Source organism: Phragmites australis, chromosome 11, assembly GCF_958298935.1.
Source record: "Phragmites australis chromosome 11, lpPhrAust1.1, whole genome shotgun sequence".
Taxonomy (NCBI): Eukaryota; Viridiplantae; Streptophyta; class Magnoliopsida; order Poales; family Poaceae; genus Phragmites; species Phragmites australis.
In genome coordinates, this window is record NC_084931.1 from 119158 (window position 1) to 144313 (window position 25156).

Sequence of the window (25156 nt, forward strand, 5' to 3'; positions counted from 1 at the left end):
TTGTCTTTAGGTATTGAACTTGTGACTTGCATCATAACGAACAAAATGGAGATGCTCGTCTGTTTGCTGTTTCACTTTATTCCTTTTAATTGTTCTCCAGCAGCTGTTTTCTGGGTCTACCAAGGATGAAAATGAGTGGCATACATACACATGGTCATCATCAGTTTATGCTCTCCCCAGACCCGTCCTGCACGCACCAGAAGAGCATATTCGTCTCTGGAGCAGGAAATCAGGCACAAGCCGCATAACTAAAACTGCAGGAAGGGTAACTAACTGGAAATTGGACTGAAATACTGAAGGATCCAATTGCTTGTTAATAAAAATACAGCAGTCGGCTGAAAGATTGGCCCACGTGTTTACTCGATTTTGTTTATTCTCTTTGGGCTACAAGATGTTAACTCGTAATAGGATTGCCATTGCTACTGTCGTCCCAGGTTGAAGATTGAAAATCCGTCCAATGTTTTCAGTTCCAGGCCTAATCAGTTTTACACGAGGATATTATTATGGTAAGGGATAAGGATACTGCATAGCATAATTTGGTACTACCATTACACATAGCGATGACTCTTACCTGCATTTACATGACTGACTACATGAGATGAGAAACTAGGATTGTAGCTGCTGAAATGGGTCGCAGGATCCACGCTACACAAGACTAAAAAAAATCAGCAGTTATAGTGAGATGATCAGTACCAGAATCTGACCTAGCAGCATACAATACTGACTGGGTCATCATCACCTAGCAATACTGATGAGTACCTGAAGATACTGGTACTGCTGAGGCTGAGGTTAATAGCGATGAGCAGTGGAAGATGAAGCACCCTGCAACATCTTGTCAACCTTGGCCAGAAGACCTTGCATTTCTCCCACAAGACTACCCACGGCCGGCTTTGCTTCTTCAGGCGAGTTAAACGATGAGGAGCGGCGGGTCAAGGACGAGATCATCGTCTCAAGGTTCTTCCGAATGTCCGTGAGTGGAAGCTTGGGAACAGGTGGAGGTGCATTGAGCGTGATCGGAGGGAGATCCTGGAGGAGTGGTGTGGCAGATGGAGGTCCAAATGTGCCGAGAGTTTCGGCACAGCTGTAGGCAGCCTGAAGTGCCGCAGGATTCCGGAAATGCTGCTTCTGCGCAGCGTTCTTCATCTTCTTCTTGATCGGTAGCGCAGAATTAGAAACAGCATTGGCAGCTTTAACGGCGAAATCAGCTTCCTCTTCTTGTTCAATTGCTGCGGCGTTATCCATCCCGTCACCTTGTTGCTTCCTCTTCTTGTTGGCTAGCGCTGGCCCTGGGGCTGGGGATCCATCATGAGCCATGGGCATGGCAGGGCGTGCACTGAGGTTGAGCAGCAGCTTGTGGTCAATAGCAGCAACAGGTGATGGGGTCTTGTTGCTGCTATCATCTTTGTGCGAGCCGGCGGAATGGGAACGATGGTGTGGTCCCTCTGGACGTGGCGGAGGGAGCTGGTACTGCAGCAGCGGATTGGCGAAGGAGGTGGATGTCCTCCTCCTCCTCCTCCTGTTGGAGTGCAGGGCGAGGAAACGGAGGGCCGGCGCATCGACGTTGGGGCCGATGGAGGCCAGGTCCAGGAGCTCGGCCGGCGCAGACATTGGGGGGCTCCTCCTCCTCCTCCTGGTCATCTGTGTGGGTGTAAGGAGGGCAGAGGTACCTGCGACGGCGGAGGTGGGAGGTGGTGGGATATTGGTTTCCATGGGGCGGAGCTCAGGGGGGCGGAGACGGCGAGGAAGGAGTGGAGCGAGGCAAACAAGGGAGAGTGGGAGACCTGGAGCTCTGCTGCTTGCTCTGCTCTGCTCTGCTCCAGTCACTTGATCAGGTTCAGTCATGACTGCTTTGACTGACACACACCAACCAAGTAGTAAAGATTTTCTATTCCCGGCAACTGCTGCCGTCTCTATCCTAACCGTCTAGAGTCGGTACGAGATGTGAGCCATTATCAGGGGCGGTACCAAGTGCCTTCCTTGCTTCCACGTGTACATAGCATAGCATGCTCCTCCTGCTGCTTCACATCGTTTTTCTTGCTTGAAAAATGTCGTCTTCTTTTTAATAAAAAACTACGCCGCTTCACTCACTAGCTAACAGTAACATCCCCCCTTTCTTCGCCGAAGAAAGCCTGAGATTTGTGCTTTGCAGCAGCCAACAAGTAGTGTACGATGGATGGATGCATGCATGCATGCTTGCTGGAATTTAATGGAAGGTGGCTTCTGCAAACAAAACAATGTCTGCACTGCATGCCCTGTGTGTGATCTTTTTCCTGTCTATCTAGGATGCATCAATCCCATTCCATTTCTTTCATCGGCGAATTCAGCAGAGGCAGACAGAGGACACGATTAAACTACTTACTTGGATAGTTGGATGATCGATACCATCAGTTGTAATGAAACGGATGACAATGAAATCCCATGAAAAAGGAAACAACAATATATCCGACCTTGCCTTGCCTACAATATATCGAATGTATTATCAACTGCAAGAGGAAAGGGAATGCAAGAAAGAAGGGAAGAGCAGCGGCAGCAGACTATTTCTTGTTGAGGTCGATGCCGGCCTTGCGCGCGACGGCGTCGAGGCCGTGCTTCTCGATGGTCTTGAGGGCCTTGGTGGAGAGGCGGAGCTTGACGAAGCGCTTGCCGGCCTCCCACCACAGCTTCTTGTACTGCAGGTTCACGAACTGCTGCGTCTTGGTCTTGTGGTTGGAGAAGGACACCTTGTTGGCACGGTTCGTCTTCTTGCCGGTGAAGGGGCACACCCGACCTGCATCATCCATCAATGGTCGTGGACATCAACTTAATTCATTTGAGTAGCCAAGTCATAAAGCCGGGAATCAAATCAAGCAAAACAGAGCTACGGCATTTGCATCTAATCTAATGAAAAAGAAAACCCAGACGGACGGAGTGGAGTGGAGCGGAGCGGAGCGGACGAAATCGGTCAAGATAACAATTGTCCAGAGAGGCACGAAAGAAAGAAAGAAAGAAATGAAGGGAGCAAAGATAGACGTACGCGCGACGATGGGCTGGAGCTGCTGCTTGGGGAGGGGGCCGACGGCAGCGGTCGTGGAGGTGGAGACGCCGAGGCTGAGACCAGCGAGCTGCGAGGTGGCGAAGCCGAGGGAGGAGGCGGACGCGGTGGTGCTCCTCCGAGCGGCGGCGGCGGCGGCGGGCATGGAGAAGGAGGAGCTGAGGAGGGTGGTGGTCGCCATGGTGGATGGGTCGAGTGACTTGGGGATAAGTGCCATCCAAAACATTGTCACTAGTGCACATTTGCCATTTTCACCGTTTTCCCTCTGTTTCTCATCTATTTTCTCCTATTTAGCCTAGATGAAATGACCGTTTTGCCCCCGGTCGAATTTGAGCTCCACAGTTAGTTCCCAAAGTTGATACTGTACTTAGATAATTAGGAGCTCTAAACATATCAGTTAGTTCAAATATCAATCTGAGCGCAAGAGATGCACACAAAATGAGTTCAAATATCACCCATTACTCCTGAGTGCATACATAAACATCCAAATGAGTTCACATCTTATACATAAATGAGTTTAGAATCCTAGGACACAAAATAAGAGCTTGACATCATATCACACCTTAATTTTTCTTTTTCTTTGGAGTTATCTTCTTGGCTGCCCTCTTTTTGACTAGAGATGGTGAAGTGGTCATTGTGACATGTGAAGGTCTATCTCCCGACATCATTTCAAGGTGGCTGCAATAAAAAGGAATTAATTCTGTATTTGTTTGTAAAAAAAGTAATGAAACAAAAGATATTGATTCACCTTCTAATCCTCACTCCTTGGGCTGTCTAGCACTTGGGCACCAGTGGCAGTTTTGAATCTTTTTTGTGTAGAAGCACCTGGAGGCCATGCCTTTGTATTGTTTTTCCATTGCTTCTTCTTCCTGTCACATAAAAGCAAGAACCACATTGCAATTGAAACAAACATAACAAAAGTAAATAATAAATAAATATGAAGATTTGCTTGCCTCTTTTTGGTTCCATTAAGTGGCCATTTAGGACTTACTTCCCTGTACCCCAATGCCCCCACACCTTTTGCGCTTATGTTTGCTCCTAAATATTTTTGTCTTCTTTGCAGCATTCCCTCTAGATTCAAGGCAGCCTTTGATCCTCAACTTTCTTGGTCTACTTGCCGACCATTTTGCAATTGGAGCCCAAAGAGATGTAGTTGGTCAACCTTAGGCCACTATGACTTGTATGTCAATGGCTCTATGAGCCATGCATATGCAGCCTTGAATTTTTGTAGGGAGTAGAACTCATGTACATAGTCCTCAAGATTGATGTTCCTCTGTGTGATTAGAAAAGCTAAAGCATGTTCATAAGGCTTGCCTGTGTGTTGCCACTCCAGACATGTGCACTCACGGGTTATAGTTTTCACAATATGCCTCATATCATTGTTGTTGTCCCTAACCTCAGCACTCCAATCGATAGACCAGACAACCCTCAGATGGCCTAATCCTCTTGTTCTAGCTTTTAGCTGATTCAATACATATGGTAAAATTTTGTGGTCAAGTCTTTCTGCAATCCTTCTCCTCTTATCAAAGAGAATCATTATCTTCTGTCTAATCATGTCGGCTAGATCATGAACTGGAAAGTCCTTGAGGTCCTTAATCCAATTGTTGAAGCATTCAACAAGATTATTGTTTATGTAGTCACACTTGATGTCCATGTTGAACAAACACCTCATCCATATCAAGGAATGCCACTTGTTCAAGTATTGCTCCACATCAGGATCTTCTGATAGAACCTTGGTCATGTGGTGCTGAAACATTTCAGGCTTGTATGCCCTAGCTGCACGATACATATGGGCTGCACAATCACTACTATACTTCTTGACAAACTTATGCATGAGATGCCTAAAGCATTCCCTTTGCTCAGCATTTGGGAATACCATCTTCACAGCATTTTCTAACCCTTTGCGAGCATCTGTGCACACAGCAAGAAGAGGAGGATCTCCTATAGCCCTATGCAACTGGTTCATAAACAATATCCAATTATCTTCGGTCTCAGAGCCTACGAAGCCAAATGCAACAGGAAACATCCAATTATGACCATCTAAAGCAGCAGCTGCAGCTAATTGACCATTCCACCTTCCATTCAAAGCAGTGGAATCTATACTAAGGTAAGGCCTACAACCATCTATAAATCCATCAATGCAGGGTATAAATGCAAAAAAAATCTATGAAAGTGCACTTTGCCGTCTACAACCTTAGTGTCAATCTCTACTTTACTTCCTGGAGACCTTAGTTCTACCTCTGCCTTGAAATTGTACAGCAATTGAAAGCTCTGTTCCCAATCCTCAAACAACTCTTGCATAGCTCTCTCTCTCCCCCTCCAAGCTATGTCATACCCAATAGTAACATTATACTCATCTTGTAAATTTACCTGCATCTCTTTGGCACCCATGTTTGGGGTCTTTTGTAGAATAGTCATGGCCTTATCAGTCACCCACCCTTGAGAAGCCATACTAGTTCTGATCCTGCTGCTTGATGTACGATCATGTTTTTCTTCTAGAATAGTGACCTACAAAAAGAAAGAAAAATAGTTACATATTGGATAAATAAAGATACAACATGGCCACTAATGTTAACAAAGAGGTTAGTACCTTGACGTTTTTGTGATCATCCTGCCTTCTTCTAACAATTATCCAATGACATCCTTCCCCTTTATAGTGTCCTCTAAATCTTTTACTGTCAGATTTCTCGGTGGCCATATCAAACTCCTCATTAATTGTGTATTGCCTCATAGCTAACCTAAATTCATCCATCTAGGGGTACTCTACACCAAGCTCTATCTTGGGGGTGATTCCTATCATAAGTGCACGACTCCTCTAATATGGCATCATAAACAGGAATTGCAGCTCCTTGTGTATCAACATTGGTACCAATGTTTGCAGCAGGTACAACTCTAGCAGTTGCCTCTCTTCTTTTCTTAGCACTCTCATCCTCATCCCTTAATCCAAGTAAATCGTATAGTTGATCTTTAGTTATGTCTTCTACTTTTCCTTCTTCATCAATTCTAGTTTTAATCTGCACACAATCCCAATCAACAATAGGTGCTACTTCGCCTGTTGTTACTACTACATCACTTGTCCTTTCCTCCTCCAGTGATGGCACAACACATTCAGACTCCACCCTATTTGAACATAGCACAACTTAGGGTTTGCTTTCTACTCCCATCTAGTTCAAATCCAACAAAAAAAATTGGAAAAGGACAACAATTCCATACCTAGGAATGAGGTCATTGTTGCTCATGGCGTTCTCCAACATCAGCAGTGGAGCGGCACAATGGGGAGGAGTGGACGAGGGAGCAACGTGCCAGAGGAGGGCTGGAGGAGGAGGGCGCTTGCCCTGGATCCCAATCAGTAGAGGGGGGCAACACGTGGATTGGCATCAAGCGAGGAGCGTGTCGTCGTTGTGGTGCGGAGGGGCCATCGCCTGTGAGGAGTTGAGAGGCCGTGGAGGAGGGGGGCGCTTCTCCTGGATCGCAATCAGGAGAGGACAACATGTGGAGCTGCATCAGGTGTGGAGGAACGTCATGGAGCATAGGGAGCGCACTGTCACCGGTTGTCATGGTCGTGGTCGGGAGAGAGAGAGGGTGAGTCAGTCAGGAGAGAGAGGACGAGCCATTGTGGAGCAGTTCTCTTTTTTATATCGATTCAATCATGCCAAGGGCAAAACCGTCAGTTCAGATAGGCTGAGAGGTGAAAAGAATTTTGGAACACAAAAATGGGCTAAAATGGCAAAATTGCAAGGATGGCAACGTTTTGGATGGTACTTAATCAAGAAATACGTTTTGGGTGGGTTTCAGGTGCTCGTCTAGGATATATTTTGGGAGCATATATTTACAATATGGTAACATTTTGGATGGTACTTAATCAAGAAGTTTCCTCTATGATTTTTTATTTTTTAAATAAATAAATTGTAAATATATGCTCCTATTTTGAAATATTGTAAAAGTAGGCTCTTATCTCCTGTTGGAAGGGTAACATGTTACCTATTGCCCTCCCAACGAGCAACAGGTGGGCGTATTTGTAGGGCGCGTCGACCCTCCCACCAAGTGCGATGCTCATTTCAGTGGTTTGCCAGTAACAAAACAAAAGAGGAGAGGAGAGGAGATTGGCAAAGCCCTGCCAGAATCCATTTATGGTCAAGGCAAATAGTCTTAACTTAATTATTTTTTTACAAACCAGTTAGCCATCAGATCTAGTTTTTGACGTAGGTTAGGTACCAGATCTAGTATTTTTAGGAACCCTAGCAGTTTTTTATAATATGTTTTGTTTTTTAGATCTTACACATATACTTGTTGTTAGTTGAAATAATAGTATAGTTTTGTATCGTTTGTGAGTAGTATGTTGGATAAGTGACAATTCAAGATTTTTTTGGGAAAGAGACATTATTTATGGTCCGCAAGAGGTAGATCTATCGGATTTTGACTTAGTGGAGAAGGGTATACCTAGACTAATGGATAAGACTTTTGTGGGATTTCACGATTGGTTAATGTGGTGTTTCAGAATAGATCCCGAGTAACAAGAGCTGACCATTAGTGTTGTAGTTGATCGTAGAACTGAAGATGTTTATTAGGATGTGTTCCAGCTTACTGATACATCGGTTTGGAGGAGGTACCTGGAGCGAGCAATGGAGAGATGTTGGCCACCTATGTTGCTTGTGCAATGGAGGTACCGGGAGGGAGTTGAGGAGTCGCAGGGCGGAGGTGTTATGGAGGAGGGTGACAAGATGGTGGTAAATGAGGTGAAAGCACTGGATGTTGGGTAGTCCTCAGCCGATCCGATAGAACCAATTGGTGAGGCAGATGAGGAGTAGCTAATTCCTGTTTTAATTGAACAAGTGAAGTGGGAGGATCATGAGGACAAGGAACCTACTAAGGATGATATCTTGGATGATGATGATGATGTTCCTGTCCCTAGGGACTGGACCAATTCGAATTTTGCAAACCAAGTGGTTAGTGAAAGCTATTATGTGCCATGGGAGTACAATGAGAACGAGATGACCTAGGGGGCTAAGTATCTTAGCAGCCAGGCTCTCAAGGATGTTGTGGTTCAATGGACTACATCTCTTCGGAGGCAGTTCAGGGTCGTCAAGTTCAGAAAGAATGAGTATGATGTGAAGTACCTGAATAAGGGTTGCCCATGGTAGGTGCACGCCTTTAAGGGAAAGTAGGTTGAATATTGGGAGGTCTCCATAGTGGAGGACCACACTTGTTGGCTGGATGAACTGGAGACACAGCACTGGAACTTTTCATCTTCTTTTGTTGCTAATTCCATGTATGCTCAGATTATGGACAACATGAGCTATGAGCCCAGATCCAAAATCAGGCAATTGAGGAGAGGAACTGGTACACCATTAGCTACAACAAAGCTTCCAGGGTGAAGAGAAAGGCAATTGAGATGAGGTTTGGGGCGTATGAATCATCTTACGATAACCTCTCATGTCTACTTTGCATCATTACTCAGAGTAATTCTGGGACTTACTATGACACTGATCACTACCTATCAGTGAAGGAACATGATAAGTTGGTCCTGAAACGCGCATGATTTGCCTTCGAAGCATGTATTTGTTGAAACGCGCATGATTTGCCTTCGAAGCATGTATTTGAGCTTTCTAGCATTATCGCCTATCCTTTGCATCAACGGAACCTTCCTTACCAACAAGTACATGGATCAGATACTAACTACAATTGGAGTTGATAGAAATAACCAAGTACTTTCAGAGACCTTCGCCTTTGTGGATATTTATTGTGGGGGATCGACTGAATGTTTGCCTTATGTAACAGCCCAAAACTGTAAGTCCCAAAAATTCTAAGAAATAAATGGAATAAAAATTTTGTTACTAATAATATACAAGAAATGGAAAACAAAAATAAAAAAAGGAAAAAGGAAAACCCCATCTCACTCTCTTCCAGCCCGCCTCCCACCCCTCTCTTGCAGCTCTCCCAACTCTGGCCACACCCGCTCCCGCGCCCTCCCTCTCTCGCTGCCGCCCGGGCCTGCGTTGTCAGAGTCGTCTCCCACCTCCGCTCCTATTTCCTTTTCTACGTCGATAGCCGCATCCAAGCTGATGACAAATCTGCGCCTGGCGAAAGGAAGGAAGTCATCATGGAGTCGCGTAAATGGAAACATGGATCGACAAGAAGGGAAAGACATCAACACACGAAAATTCAGAACCAGGATTTGGAAAATCACCCACGAGATTGCTGCCAGTTGCCGAAACCAAGCACCGCGCGACCTCACGCCCCCGTGTATAAATAACCCCCATACCCCCCCCCCTCTAGCCTCACAAGCATCCAACAGCGTTTCCCCTTGCTCTCCTGTTCGCAAGCGCCACCTGAGAGCACCCTCGCCAAGCTTGAGCCACCGCAGTAGCTCCACCATCATCGTCGTGCCCCTCCGCACACCCTCGACACCGTCCAAGTCCATGCCCGCGTTCATCGACCACATCTCAATGTCGCCCACTGCTTCTTGTGGAATTTTGGCCACTGCACGAAGCTTTAGCCACCGTCGAGCCTCCGTTGTCGCCGAGCTACTCCGCCACACTCTGACGCCAACACACCCCTCAAACGGATTCGCCGTGACGCGGGGATCCTACTACGCCGCTCGCCGTCGCAAACCGTCCACCGGAAGCCAACTCCAGCGATTCTCCGATGCCGCGCCATCGTCACTCAAGTTGTCGGATCTCAGGTTAGCCTTCCCCAGCCGGTCTTGCATAGACGATCGGCATTAAATCCCGCGTATCAGTTCATTTTTATAACCCCACTGAGTCAGCTCTGCCACATTAGCCGGCCACATGGGCATTTTGTCCTACGTGGCACAACCATGTTAGCACAACCAGCTCAGTCAGCGCCACATCAGCCTAGCCTTTATCCCGCTTTTCTTTTATTCTCTGCTGACGTCAGCCATGCGCAATAATAACATTTTTCAATAGAAAAATAATTAGAATAATCTGGTAAATCTGAAAATAAGGTTTTATAAATAATAAAATGGAGAAAAACCTTTATTAATTATGTTAATCTTTTATATATGTTTTTTAATAATAAGATAAATAGTTTAAACATGTTCTAGGGTTAAAAATAATAAATAAATTAATCAAAAAATGTTTTAATAAATGTTTTAAGGGTTTTAATCCTAGAAAATTAGGACATAATTATGATAGATCATAAAATTGGGTTTTACTTAGTAAATAATTTGGAATAATATGTTTTAATTCTTTTTAGTGTTTCTTTAATTACAAAAAATACTTTTTAATTCCTAAAAATTGCTATAAAATCCAGAAAATACCAGGAGCCTACAAAAAATCCCAGAAAAATTCCTACGCCTTTCTTTCACCCTTTCCAAGCCATATCTCCACCGTCGCAACTCTGATCTAATCATTTCCTTCGCTAATAATTCACAAAAATCATATAAATGATAAATCAAGTTGTTTCTTTTGTTTTTTAGCTCTTTCTTGGCTTTTGGTATTTATTGCTTTGTTTTCTTTTGTGATTAGACACCGCCGTCCCAGAGGAAGATTTTGCAGGTTTCCAGGACTAGGACTTTGAGGACCCTGCTGAGCACCAGGTTGAAGGCAAGTTGTCCTTAATGCATTTTGATCCTATGTTTTTCCTCAATGTTTTGTTTATAAAGTTGAACGCTTATAGTTGTCGGGAAACCCATGATAGGCAATACCCTAGTTTTCTCATATCTACCTTGTCGCCTCGGTTTTGATGAGATCAAGGGTAGAAATGCTTAGCCATGCTTGGGAAGAACTTGGTATAATAATTTTGATAATGATTCCGTGGAACGAGATAAAATTGTGTTTTTAGCAACATGGACTAGGGAGTTGAGAAAGAGGTTGGGTTGGTTGCCAAGGGTAGGTGGATGGTAGTCTTGCTCAATTCAATTAAGGACCTGTTCATGGTGCGAACAGACCGAGCTTTACAGTACAACTACAAGCCTAGTATGGGACGGAACTGTTAGTTTTCTCCCAACATAGTGTAGACCAGGTAGAGGAAAGAGGAATGGATGAGATTTCCTTGGAACCGTCTGGCACAAGAGGGGGCTTTCATCGTTGAGGATATATATGTCACGTGGCAGTGAAATCTCAGCGAGTAGACACTTGCTGGGAGAAGATTTTGTAAAGGCCTTGCAGTGAGAATCCTAGGCGCACACCTCAAAAGTGTGTAAGTGTTGGCCGACATGAGCGTAACGGATAATCACGTCTTGTGGGTAAAGTGTAGAACTTTTGCATAGTGTTAAACTGATATATCAGCCATGTTCATGGTCATGAGCGACGAGGAATGCCATACATGATTAGAGTACACTGTTTTGGATAACTTTGATTTGGTGGTTCATTCATGGTTGCGGGAACCATGGTTGAGGTGGTCAACTTCGGTTGAGGTCAAGAGGGTCAAGTCTTGAGATTATTTACTTTTAGCATTTACTATTGCTTTTATTAAATTTTGCCTTTATGCAAATTAGCCATGTTAGATTCATTATTGTGATTGCCTTCATTTCATTACTTTACCACAACTTATGGAGTACAAGATGTACTTACACTTGCTATAACTATAATGCTCAATCGGGGATTATTTTGAGGACTACTCGGAAGATGACGTATTTTGAGGTGGTGCTCTCTGTCGACTGCCTGCAGAAATGGAAGAATAAAGGATCTATGCTAGCTACGGTGTTTTATTTGCTTATTTTCGACCCTCTAAGGTCCCTTTGTAATAACAGATAATTCGTTAAGTTATGACATTTTGCTTTTAATACCATATATAAAGTCGTCATATATTGAGTTTGATTCCTAGCTCAATACATGGAATGGGTATTGGTCTATTCTTAGATTGGTCCTGACACCTTATCCATGACATATAGTGATTCTAAAGGCAATTCTAAACCTGTAGAATGGTTCAGTTGAACGCAGAATGGGACCCATTTGGCAAGATTTGTAGAGCAGGTGCTGCATGAGGTATTTAGGTACCAACTTCTTCAGGCAGTTCAAGAATGAGAACCTAATGAACCTTTTCAAGCGACTATGTAGTTAGAAATTGAAAGGACAATGATGTCACTTAGAGCGGGGGTAAATAGGCGATTTAACAAAACTTCGACCCCTTTTTCTATTTAGCCTAAACTTACAGCAGCAATAAATTAATATATTTTTCACAAGTGAAAAACCTAAATATGCTAGGCTCATCTAGTGCACAATCACCCTAAATAAGTGTGAATGTTATAATCCTAGGGTGTGACAAAGATTATTCAAATCTAGCAAGATAACTCTAATCTAAAATTCTGAAATTACTTTTCATCGGAAGTAACAGTGTTGTTCATCGGAAGTTCCAATTTACTGTTCATCGGATGTTTTGATTCCCAAAATTGGAAGTCCTGATCAGTTCAAAACAACATATTTCATAATCACAAAATTAGCTCTATGCACATACCAATAAGCATACAAGCATAGATATCAAAGTAATGCACAAGAGGAAGTAAACATGGAGACAAATAATTTGTTACCGAAGTTCGGATATCCACCGATATCCTACGTCTCCATTGAGAAAGCTCGGTCACACTTGAGCCGGGTCTTTTTCAACCTTTTTCCTCACAAGGTTACACACATGCACTCTTTGTCTCCATTATGACCAACTCTTGCTCCACTCCGGAGATGGTGAGTTCAGCAATCACTTTCGAGCCTCCTCACAATCTTCACTTGAGGAGATCGTCAGCAATCACACCACAGAGCCGTCTAGGAGACAGTGGTCTCCAAGAGTAACAAACCCTCAATCTCGCGCACGATCAACACCGAGTGCTCAACACACGCAACCTATGCAACACCCATGGGCTACCAAAGCACCACACCCCTTACACACCTCTCTCTATATTCACTAAGCCACCAAGACTTGATTTTCAACAAATTTTGTTAGAGATGGAAGGGGAGCACTCAAGGTGGAACACCAAGTTCAAAACACCTCACAAGAGCAGCACAAAGCCCTCCAAGCAACCAGCCCCACGAAATAAGGCCAAGGGGTATAAATACCCCACTCTGAAAAACTAGCGGTGGGGTAGATTCTGTACTGATCGGAACTTCCGATCCCCAGATCAGAACTTCCAATCCCAAGAATCCCAACGGTTGAAACTTAGCCATTACAACCTTTTTCAAGCACACATCGGATATCCACATCGGAACTTCCGATCAGTTCAAAACTGCAGATTTGAACAACACAGACCAACCTAGATATGGGAAAAAAAACACACATTGGAACTTATGATTGCCAAATCAGAACTTCCGATTAAACCTTTATCCAAACCCGAGAGCCCCGACACTTCTAAACATCGGACAGTCCGACTCATATCGGAACTTCCGACCAAAATATTGGAACTTCCGATTCAAACAACAACATCCCGAGAGCTTGAAATTTTAAGGCACCGGATATTCTAACTGACATCAGAACTTCCGACTCTAGGATCGGAACTTACGATTTCAGCACAACAGACCCTGTAAAAACGACGATAACTTTTTACTTCGATGTCCGATTTCGACGGACTCTACGAAAAGATTATTCAGAGGGCTACACATACCTACTGGATTTATAATCTCAAACACATTGGATCAAACTAGTAACACTCAGAAACCCGATTTGGACACACTTCCACACTTTCAACACCGGACTCCTAAAGCGAACTCTCAACACAAACCCATCCCGCACTAAGCACATGGTTTGAGCACTCGACACAACAATCGAACAATGCTTTCAGCAGCCCCTCTTGACAGTACGACTATCGATCCTATAACCTGGTCTCCCTCCAAACTCCTTGAGACCGGCAAAACTAGAAAACCTATTCTAGTTATACCTTTTCCTTGAGCTATCCCGCGGACTTGACGAACACATCATCCTAGTCCCAACTCTTCTCATAGCTCTTCAAGGCTTGCCATCTACTCTTCACTTAAGCTTGATGACGAAGTTCATCCTCACTTCTCTTTTTGATCTTCTCTTGATCTTCCGGAAGCTTGATGAAGTTAATTTGATTGTTTCTCATGCACCAAGCATGGAAGACTTCTCTTTTCACACCATCTTCATCCAGTTCACCACAAAGCTATGAACCGCAAGTATCAAGCACACAAATTTGCCACTAAGCTTGTCTTGATCTTGCTCTTCCAACTCGGAATATTTCAATTCAACTCATGTCTTCTTATGGAACCTGACCCCAACTCACTCTCAAGTAAAAAGTACATGAGTTAGTCTATAAAACATAATTGTCAATCTCATACCTTTAGTCACTTAATCTCCACAAGTAACTTTGTCTTCGTGCTTCTCCTTTTTCTCATGAGCATCACTAAAAGCTCAATGACATCGATGCATTTCTTTTGATCTCATGACATTCATCAATAAATCCATGCTTTATTACTTATGCATCTTCTATGGAATAACATACTAATAATTCTCAACACAATTATTAGTGTATAGGTATTGTCATTAACTTACCCGAGCATCACCTAGAGCTCATTCATCTTGATGCATATTTCTTCTTCATGCATCACCTATGAAACAACCTACTAACAATTCTCAACAATATTGTTAGTCCATAGATATTATTATTACTTACCAAAACCACACTTAGGGCTAGATGCACTTTCAGAAATAGCGGCAGAAGTTTGACACTTTTTGGAAAACTCTTGATGAGTTTACCATGAAGCAAATAGTATAGCGTGCATGGAGGCCAATCGGGGGAGAAGAGGACATCCCTGTTGCTCTTGGTAGCACCCCTATGGATCCTCTATAAATGACAAGGAGGACCAGATCATCTGTAAGGATGTTCTCCAAGTGGATCGAGAACGGGCCAAAGGAGAAGTGTGCTCTGCTCTATGACACCAACAAAGCAAGGTATGAAATTATAACCACAAACTTAGTCGAGGTATTCAACTGTGTCACAAAAGGTGTTAGAGGACTACCACTAGTTGGAATTATGGAATTCATTCTGCAAGGGACCTATAAATATTTCATGAACTAGTATAGAATAGCATCAGCGGCAGTGAATGGCACTCGATTGATCTATGGGACCAAGTTGACTCAGTACATGGTTGATAAGATGAAGAAGGCACAGATGTACCAGGTGAAGTCCATGAAGACTACGCAACACTGATATGTAATTATGTGTAGGAACAACTACTTCATGAAGGAAGTTGTCTTCTAGATGTGTGTCACACAAGGTTTTAAGACCAAACCGAATGTAAACTATATGTATACTAGGATCAAGTTACATACACGTAGTGACATCATAAGTGAGTAGCAGACACAATATCTATCATTATAATATTACTTTATTACATCAATGATCCAAGAGTCTAAAAGAATATTACAAAGCAACGGAAATAAACTTAGCACGGCGCCCAACTCCACAGGCAAACGACCGAAAAGTCGCTTGCCTAGAACTCAACTCCATCTTCTGGGAAGTCCTCGTAGTCTTCACCTTCTGAGCAGGAACAAGATTATGGGGGAGAGAGAACAAGTGTGAGTATAAGGAATACTCAGCAAGTGTGGGAAAAACATGACATGTGGGTCAAAAGTCAAGATAGGCTTAACTTAAGGGTTTATTTGCATAAATGTTATTTTAGTAGTAAAACAGTTATAAAAGTAACCTATTTCTATGTGAATGATTCTTTAAGACAAGAGTCAAGGTTCCGACCACCTTGCTCCACAACCAAGGTTCCAACCATCTCTAAACAAATCTAACTGGAATCACAGTTCCCACCACTCTGATCCACCCGATCCAACCCAGTACCAACCTGACAACCACCCGACTAATCATGTGAGGAGTCCATGCAGCTTATGACCGTGAGCACGACTGATATATCAATTTTCACTCTGCAGAGATCGTACACTTTACCCACAAGACGTGTCCTCCTTTTTGCCCATATCGATCAAACACTTACACACTTCCGAGGTGTGCGGCCAGGATTCCATTGCAAAGCCTTTCTAACGTCTCTCTCAGCACATGTTGACCCGCTGAGGTTCCACCGCTCTACATAAGTGGAGTACACTCTCCACCCCAGAAGCCCCCTCTTGCGTCTTGTCGTTCCAGTAAGTACACCCTTCTATCCCTGTAACACCAAATGATCTTCACCATGCTGAGAGGATAGTGAATTACTCGGCTAGGCCCGTCTCATACTAGGCTTGTAGTTGTACTTTTTTCATGGGTGGTCACTCCACGAACCGGTCCTTAATATGGTCTGGGCAAAACCACCATCAACCCAACAACAGGGTAATAACCAATTATCCGAAAGCCAACAATTCTACCTGGAACACATCCACAGAACAACCAACATGCCAACTTGCCCAGACCTTACTTTCCAGGTCTAAGCATTTTAGCAAGGTTCATCATTATTAACCAAAATATATTTTCCTATGCTACCTAACAGTAAGCACATCTAAGCATTTTCTACCCAGAACATGACAACCAAACTATGGCTACAAGGAAGGTTATGGAAAACTGGTAAACCCTAACCATGGGATAACACATATTTGACAAGCATGCAATTTATAAAACAAATATTTTCCAAAAGTTGGTGCAATATGTTCAAGGACACTTGCCTTCTCTGTTGAGTTGCTCGAAATCCCCGAAGTCTTGATTTTGGATACTCTCGAACGCCTCCGGAACAAACTTCTCAACAAGCAAGCAAAGAAGCACCACTTAAAACAAACACTGAGCAAATCAAACACATAAAACAAACACTAGAACAAGCTAGAGCACGATTTCAGGAAGATTTGGACGCAAGAACCGCCCAAATCGGACCAACGACGCAAAATCTACAACTAAACGAATTTCTAAGCGACTAAAATGACTTTCTGGAATTAAACCTAATTTTTAAAAAAGCCTAAACATTTATCCAAAATTTTCTAGAATTATTTTATAGCATAAAATTGATTAAAACAGTTTTGTAAAATTTATTTGCATTTTTCAAATAAAACTAATTTCTATATGCATCAAAACAAATTAAAACATTTATTCTAACCTTAAAACTATTTTTAGAAATAAAACAGAATTAAAAAACTATTAAAAACGTATTAAAACATTTATATAAATTTTTTTCTATTTTCTGGAATTTTTCTTAGAATATTCAAATTATCGGGAATTATTCTTCTAAAGGAAACTCGGATTTACTGCACAATCCCTAGCGTCATCGGCTGACTAGACCGCTGACTCGGAGAGAGAGCGCTGACTGGATTTGACACATTGGACAAAACGACGACATGGCTGCACACGAGGCACGCTGACTAGGCAGCAGAACTGATGGGGCACTTCATTAAATCGGAGCTGTTGATCTCGGATCGGATGGCTGAGATTGCCTAACGCGAAGAGGTATGCTTTCTCTAATCCTAGTCGAATACTTGAGATCGGACGGCGAAAAGACCATCTACCTCGGTTCCGGTTGATTAAGCTTGGCTCTGTTGTCATCCTGATGCTAGTAATGTTTGGGTCCTCTTGTGATCTGTTGGCTGCCTTCTTGATTAAGATTGTGTCAGCTGGTGATCTTGTGAGAATTGTTGCCTATGTATTTGCTGGCTGTGGTCATGATATCTTGTTTGCTATCGGCCGAGGATGAATTGAGGCCTGAGGATATGCTGCCTGCCATCTGAGGGTTCTGTAGTGCTTGTCGTTGTGACCAATGAAGAGGAGGCTTGGTTGAGAATCGTGCTAGTGAACTAAGTGCAATGCCGGGCTCCGGTTGTAGTTAGTCTGTGGCACCGGATGTAGCTACACATTGCACTGTGCTCCTTATTACCTTTCTTTTAGCTAAGGTCGATGATATGAGACCGATGATGCTTCGGGTTATCTATGGTCGATGATATTAATATTGAGATCAACATTTAGTATTTCTAACCATTGTCATATTTTATTGTTATATTTGTTGTCTCTTCTTACTTTACAGCTATGCAGGGCTAAGAGACCATCGACGATATGACCATAAGAGCAGCTTAATCCGAGTTTGTCTGTGGAAGATAAACATAATTAATTAGAGAGCTTCACGAAGGCCTCGGAAAAAAACTATAATCACCGTGTATTAGTTAGATGCATGTATATGGTGTAATCTGATGTAATTCAAAAATGTATACTTTATTATTTAGACGAATTAATAAAGATCAATGTTTCCTTTACATCGTTATCTCTTTTACTTTGTACATTGTGATGTATAATGGCATGTCCGCACTTTATATTATGCTAAGAGAAACGCCGTCGAGGGCTCATTCGCTGGCGCGAAACACTCTTCTCTACTACTCCTACTTAAAGTGAACCAGGTTGACGACACATGGGTCGCCTTGCACGCTTTGTACTACACTTTTCATTTCAAAACATGTTTGGAATCTGGTTTCATTTCTGCAAAAGATACTGCATTGTATTAGCACTTTTCAAATGCTGGGGCCCAGGCCCAGCGCTCAGGATATCCTGATCGATTAATGCAAATTAGAAGAAGAGGTGACATGCAGCATCAAGGTCACATAAATTTTTCTCCTGTTGCTTGTAATATTTGCTATTTGGTTCTGTATATACCTATTTTTAATCCTTTTGTATGATGATCTGAAATCCTTAATACCTTTTGATATGTATAACATTTGAGAAGTCGTATCTTATGTTCTTATTCATCAATTTCTTAGTAAGGTTGATTTGGGATACTGTGATGTAATAGCTATCAATGTAGATCTCTATTGTGACCACCCAATGCCAGCACTTCAGATTTTTTAAACCATTTATCAGGCTCTTTTATCATTTGCTCATTGCTAATCTACGGTTTAATTTGATTGCACTGGGGCTGGACTAAATTGTAATCTTCTTTTGTAACAAATACATGTAAAGTCCATGGGCCCTTAAACAGGAGCTTTCATGTATAGCCTAAAGCTGGTGAAAACAGGAGCTTTCATGTATAGCCTAAAGCTGGTGATGAATTATTTTTTACATCCCCAGTCCTTTCTTACGTTGTTTCCTATGAACCTTCCAAACACAACCTCTGTGTAGGGCAAGGCATTCTGTTTTTTTTTTTCTATTCTTGTGTTTTCTACGTTCCAGAGAAGCCCATACAAGTGCTCATGCATTGTGTCATTTCTCAAATAAAAGCTAAAATGTTCCAACGCATATTATTTTGTTTTTTATTCAGAACATGTGGTTATGTATTTTTGAGATCAATTACAACACACGGACAATTGGCTAGGCCAACTCGCCTATATCCTATATCAGTTCAGCAGTTTAGTTTGATGATCCACTAGGTATCTAGGCGAATTTATTTCTCTCTCTAATCTTCTTTATAAAAAAATAAAGTACTGTACTTAGCCTTACGGATGATCAACTGATGATATATGATTCATTACATTTAATTTGCAGCCCGATCGAATTAAATTAACATACACAGGAGGAGTCAGTCTTGAGCTGCAGCCCTGGAGGTTACAGTAATAGTACTACCTAGGAGTATCTGTATCTTGATGCGGTTGAACTACTGGATGTCGATTATATTGGTGTGAGGTGAATGGGGCATCCGTTCTTCAACCTGGGAAACATTGCCCCCTTCTCCAGGCTTGGGTCGTCGTCTGCCATCTCCCATCTGCAATTCATTATTCATCCATCCAGGAACCATAACACAATTACATTCATGTATAGACAGGCCGGCCGGGGAGATACGATTTTCCTAATCGATTCGTTAATATGTTCCAGTTAATGAATCTGAGTTACTGCTTGCATGATCAGGTTTGTGTGTGTATCATTATAAAAACAAAAACAATAAGAAAAGGCAAATCGATCGAATTCGAACCTGAAGGTTGTAACAAGCCGGTGCAGAAAAATGAGCATCATGATCTTGGCAAGGTTCATCCCTAAGCATGTTCTCCCGCCTGCTCCAAACACCAAGAAGCTGTACGGCTTTATGTCCTCCTGTTCAATATATGTAGGAAATTAAAGGCGCTTTTAATTCTGATATAAGAATCTTCAGATAAAAGGGATGAATAACTAATTAAATCATTTCAGAAAAAAAGAGGTAGCCTTTTCAGTTTAATATATGACCGTCCACAGTATACTATTCTCAAGGAGAGCCTGGTAAATTTGGTTTTCTTTTTAGACTTACATTGAATCTCCAAGGATCAAACACCGTCGGATTGTCATAAATTGCTGGATCATAGTGTAGGGACCTCGCATCGACATTTACAATCCAACCTTTCTTGATGTGAAACCCTGTACGTTCAAATGATAGGATAGTTAGTATTTTGTTTTGTTAACAGAGTTCCGGTTCTTAATTTTTTTTATTGAACAAAAGAGTTCTGTTTGGAAAAAGAAAAAGGAAAAGGAAAACAATGGTTGAAAAGTAAGCATATATTCCTAGGTTTTACCTGCAACCTGGCAGTCCTGGAGTGCTACCCTTGGAAACCAGGAAACTATAGTGGCCATCCTTAATGATTCTTTCACCGCCTACAAGAATCTCAATTATATATATTATATAGTGCTGCAGATAAATATAATGTAGGACCGATGGCGACAAGCATGTGACTAGGATATGAAAATAAGTAAGACTATATAGCTGATGCAATATATAATCAAGCATTTGACTTGCTGTAATTAATCAGATCAGATTTGCTGTGATACATGTTTAGGCAGGTAACTGAGGGTATGATGATCGATGATGCGCCGTCCGTACCTACCTTATATGCAAAGTCCATGCTATTGAGATGTTGAAGCGTGAGAGGGGAATCCTGGTGCTTGGGTGCCATCTCCAGCTGAACTGACTGCATCAAGAACAAGAACAAGAACAACAACAGTTATATATAAGCGTAAGACATATATATAGGGCGAATCAGGTTCGTCAGCAGATGGGACTGACTGACTGACTCTTAAGGTTTCTTGGAAGTCTCTGTTGTCGGCCAGATACTTGACCATCCATGTAATCGCGGTTGCTGTTGTAGCCTGGCCTGCAAACACAAACAAACAATTATATTATATGGCAGGGTTGGTCGACCGATGGATCGAGTAGAAAAATCTCTCTCTCTCTCTCTCTCTCTCTCTAGATATATAGCTAGGTAGGTGTGGATCGATGGAGTACATATCTCAATGTTTATATAGTTATGACTATGTACCGGCAATGATGAGCGTCAAGATGTTATCGAGAATCTGCTCGTCCTTGAGGAGCGCTGCTTCTTCAGAGTCATCTCCTGAACCTGCTGAATCTGATGGTTGGCTCCTCATCAGAAGAAGGCTCTGCAGAAAGTCCTTGCAATTCTTCTGCTGCGAGCCATCACTACTCCGTCTGCAGGCGATCTCTTGCCTGAGCACATCCATGATCCTTTTCCGTGCCTGCACATGTGGCTGCAGGTAATTAGACGCAGGGAATATATGGAGGCCGGGATGCACGTACTGTACCTACCTGGAGGCCCTTGTAGAACCTTGTGCCCGGCAGCCTGAGCGGGAACGCCAGCATGGCTTGTGTTACGGCCAGCACGTCGCTCTGCAGCTGCCTCTTGGTGTCATGACGCAGCGTGCTGATGAGCATGTTGCAGATGGCCTCGAAGGTGATCCTGAGGGCGGCGTCGAGCACCACGGCGACCGACGCGGAGCTTTTCCAGTCCCGCATGAGGTGGCGGGTGAGGGTGTCGAAGGTGGCGGCGAAGGAGGCCGTGGATTGGGGGTTGAAGAGGGGCGCGACGACGCGACGCAGGGAGCGGTGTCGTGCGTGGGAGGCGCAGAGGAGACTGTGCTCACCGAGGAGGTCGGCGACGGTGCGGACGTAGCGCTTGGAGAAGCAGGCGGCGGGGTCCGCCTCCGCGGAGAGGAGGGACCTGGCAGCTTGGGGCGAGGAGACGAACACGTGGGTGTGGCCGAAGAGGGTGGTGCTGAAGCAGGGGGGTCCGTACCTGAGGTGGCGCGCGTGGACGAAGTGGTAGAAGCCCCTGCCGCTACTGTTGGCGGCGACGAAGGACAGCGTCTCCACGACGGTCCACCACCACCAGCAGCAGCTGCTGCTGCTTCCCCTTCCCGGTGGAGGTGGTGGTGCCGCCTTGGAGACAGAGACGATGGTCCTCGTCTTGTTGACAAGGGGCAGCAGCACCTTGTTAGAGATGATGATGATGATGATAGAAGCAGCTACCAAGAGGCAGGCGGCAAAGGAGGAGAGGCCGATGAAGGGAGCACCGGCATCAGGAGGAGGAGGAGGGCTTTGGCATGCTGCTGCTTCGAATCGGTGCATCTCCATCATTCGGTGGTGGAGGATGGACTCGATCCGTTGTCCGAAATTATAGCATATATGGACTTGGAGTGGCGGCACTGTCGTCGTTAATTGTCAGCTACTCGATCCGATCCTTTCTTCTTCCTCTTGCAGCTGTAGGCTGTAGCTAGTGGCGTCGCGAAAACTGCTCTCCGACAGTCCGACGACAGAGATTGTTGTTGGCTGAGCTGAGCTGAGCTAAGCAGTGAGCTACCACGCAGCACTACTAACCAGTGCATGCTAGCTAGGTGCGCACTGGCCGGCCGGAGTATCACCCATGGATCCACTGTCCGTCCATCCGTCAAGCAGAAGCAGGCCTGCTAGTGGTACTTTTCTCCACTCCACTACACATATGTATGAGGTGCATCATGACCTTGACTAGCAGCACCTAGATCGATAGACACACATCGAGGGGATGCATGCCGTGTCTGCAACTAGCTAGCTAGCTATTACCACTATGCATCCCACTAATATATTCCAGTCACTTCAATTTGTCATGTGTTAAGTTTGGTCATGCCTCCAGTTTTTCTTAATTTCCCCAAATAATCAAGGGCCCGGGCTCTTCTTCTTTTCTCACCCCTTTCAAAAAGACATAGCATCTCTACAATTACAAGTCCTTTTGGTGGCTTTGCAGGTTGGATTTTGCCCCTTTTCTATTTACTTATGTTGTGATGTCGGTTTGTTGTATGTTTGTATCGTCGGAGCCTGATTGTATGTTGGAGGCATATTTCTCTTTTGCTAGTATGTTTATATTGTTAGGGTAGTATTGTTATATATCTCTTTCTATGGTGTTAGTAAGTTAAACCTTAAAATTCTTATGATGGTCCTGGGTGTTACAATATTTGGCCTGAAGGCTGTCTGTAAATCATGCATACATGAACACCGTAGATTATTGGCATTAAGCAAGAAAGTAAATCTTCCTCTGTTGCTAATCACAATATCTATCTATTCATGTGCCCTGTTAGTAGTAATCAGCAACACTAGACCCTGTTGGCTGTTGCTGTTTCAACAGACACCCACTATTAAAAGACAGATAAATGAGATATAAAATTAGTGACAGATCGTAATATGATCTGTCACTTATGATAAAAATGACGGGTTATCAGTGACGGGTCATCCTAGACAATATATAAGTGACAGGTTAAGTTGTAACTCGTCGCTTATGACTCGTCACCAGTGACGGGTCATTTTAGGCTAGTCATAAATAACAGGTCAAGTCGTGAACCGTCATCAATAACTAACTCATCAGTGACTGATCATCCTAGAGAGTTATTTAATTTTGATGCAACAGAGCAGATGAAGGAATTTTAGTTACTCAATCATTAGATGTATTAGTCAATCAGTTTGATAAAACATTATATGTATTAGCACATCAATTCATCAATTTTTTATGTAGTTGTGAGAAAAAATAATTTATTCTTCATAATTTATCAATTATAAATCTAGCTACTATTAATTAAAAATAATAACTAGTTGTTAATTAAAAACAATAACTAAGTTATTAAAAATAATAACTAGTTGCATTTATTTGCAGACCATAAAATATGTAGTAAAAGAAATAATGCACATTTAACAATTTACTTATATAGTAAATATGTACATGTCATGTACCTCAGCAGTATTAGAATAGGAATCATTGTACATATATGCTCAAGTTTGATATAAAGAATGACGGCTATAGACATAAACACATGCTTCGAAAATAGTGCAGAAACTTCCAGAGGCGAGAAGTCAATCTTCCAAGTTATTTTTGGCCTCAAAAAATTTGCCGAATCGAACGAAGCAGAAACGAATGTAACTTTTTTTTTAGATGTACGTAGAGTAAAAAAACGTCAAAATCAAATTTCGTATGCAAAAGTTATAAACATTTTACTGAAGTTACCTATTTTATTTGTCAAAATAAAAATTAGTCATTAGTGACGGGTCACTGTTACGACCCATCACTAATAACTTTATTGGTGATGGGTTATAACAGTGACCCGTTATCAATGACCTTCGGCAAAAAAGTTAAAAGTATAACATCTCTAACTTGCTTCAGAACGCACGCGAGGGTAAAGTGGTAAGGGCGCTACGCGCGCGAAGCTAAGTCGCGGGTTCGATTCTGTTGGGACGCAAAGTATAAAAACAGCATAAAAAATCGCCTGTGGCACATGGCGAGTGGTGACAGCTCGTGTGAAAAAATATTTTTTTTATTTTTTGTGTTAAAAATGAAAAAAATATTCTACTTGTAATAAGTGATGGATCACAATTATAATCAATCACTAATAATCTTAATAAGTGACAGATCAAATTTTAATCCTTCAGTTATGACTTGTAATAATTTTTGATTAGTTATCAGTGACACGTTTAGACGACAGGACCTATTATGACCTGTTATTTTTGAGTTTCTTTCATGTAGCAGTTTCTTTCATGTAGCGACCGCAGAGCAGAATTGAAGGAGAATTTCAACAAGATCACAACACCATGTTAGCAGAAATGGTAGACCAATTGCAGGCAGCAGAAGCTGAATCTACCACTGGCCGGTTGCGTGTGCACAAGAATATTCTATCTTGGACACCGGCACGTAATTGAGAGTAGTATACGTACTCACGTACGATGTCAAGTTGGTGCGTGTGTCGAATTAGAATAGAATGGCGATCGATCGATCCACGGAAGCAAAGAAGTGACGCATGCTTCGCATTGCATGGAGATGATGAGCAGAGCAGCTAGCCTGTCCCAAAAGCAATTGGAATACGTAATTTAATTCCGCCATGCAATGCATATATGGCTGGTTTCTTGTGCATGCAAGCAACCCATCGAGATCGATGGCACCTTGCTTCACAACTGAAAACACATCTAGTCTTGCAGTCTTGCTGGAAAACATTTACTCCTCTATATATAGGCTTATTATTCATGAGTCACTAATCCTATAAATTGC

General features: G+C 42.8%; 4 protein-coding genes across 5 annotated transcripts; all 4 read right to left on the reverse strand.

The window, feature by feature from the left end:
- Positions 1–73: 73 nt before the first annotated feature.
- Positions 74–2318, reverse strand: LOC133884425 (uncharacterized). The gene has a single exon (XM_062323824.1). It carries the CDS (start codon positions 1840–1842, stop codon positions 790–792), a length of 1053 nt encoding a protein of 350 aa, XP_062179808.1. The 5' UTR covers positions 1843–2318; the 3' UTR covers positions 74–789.
- Positions 2319–2419: 101 nt separating this feature from the next.
- On the reverse strand, positions 2420–3251 carry LOC133884428 (large ribosomal subunit protein bL28c-like). Its single transcript, XM_062323831.1, has 2 exons — positions 3014–3251; positions 2420–2767 (listed from the first exon to the last, which is right to left on the reverse strand). The coding sequence occupies exons 1-2, from the start codon at positions 3246–3248 to the stop codon at positions 2535–2537; spliced, it is 468 nt and encodes a 155-aa protein (XP_062179815.1). The 5' UTR covers positions 3249–3251; the 3' UTR covers positions 2420–2534.
- A 951-nt stretch (positions 3252–4202) lies between these two features.
- Positions 4203–5783, reverse strand: LOC133884951 (uncharacterized). Its single transcript, XM_062324566.1, has 3 exons — positions 5622–5783; positions 5248–5539; positions 4203–5155 (listed from the first exon to the last, which is right to left on the reverse strand). Exons 1-3 carry the CDS (start codon positions 5781–5783, stop codon positions 4203–4205), a joined length of 1407 nt encoding a protein of 468 aa, XP_062180550.1.
- A 13489-nt stretch (positions 5784–19272) lies between these two features.
- LOC133885799 (abscisic acid 8'-hydroxylase 4-like) lies at positions 19273–22380 on the reverse strand. Of its 2 annotated transcripts, none has more exons than XM_062325545.1 (8): positions 21403–22380; positions 21116–21344; positions 20871–20950; positions 20684–20767; positions 20375–20453; positions 20113–20219; positions 19804–19922; positions 19273–19596 (listed from the first exon to the last, which is right to left on the reverse strand). In XM_062325545.1, exons 1-8 carry the CDS (start codon positions 22228–22230, stop codon positions 19503–19505), a joined length of 1620 nt encoding a protein of 539 aa, XP_062181529.1. In that variant the 5' UTR covers positions 22231–22380; the 3' UTR covers positions 19273–19502. The 2 variants fall into 2 exon arrangements, with proteins under 2 accessions (XP_062181529.1, XP_062181530.1); XM_062325546.1 differs by having other exon boundaries at positions 19274–19596; positions 21116–21332; positions 21403–22379.
- Between the last annotated feature and the right edge of the window lie 2776 nt (positions 22381–25156).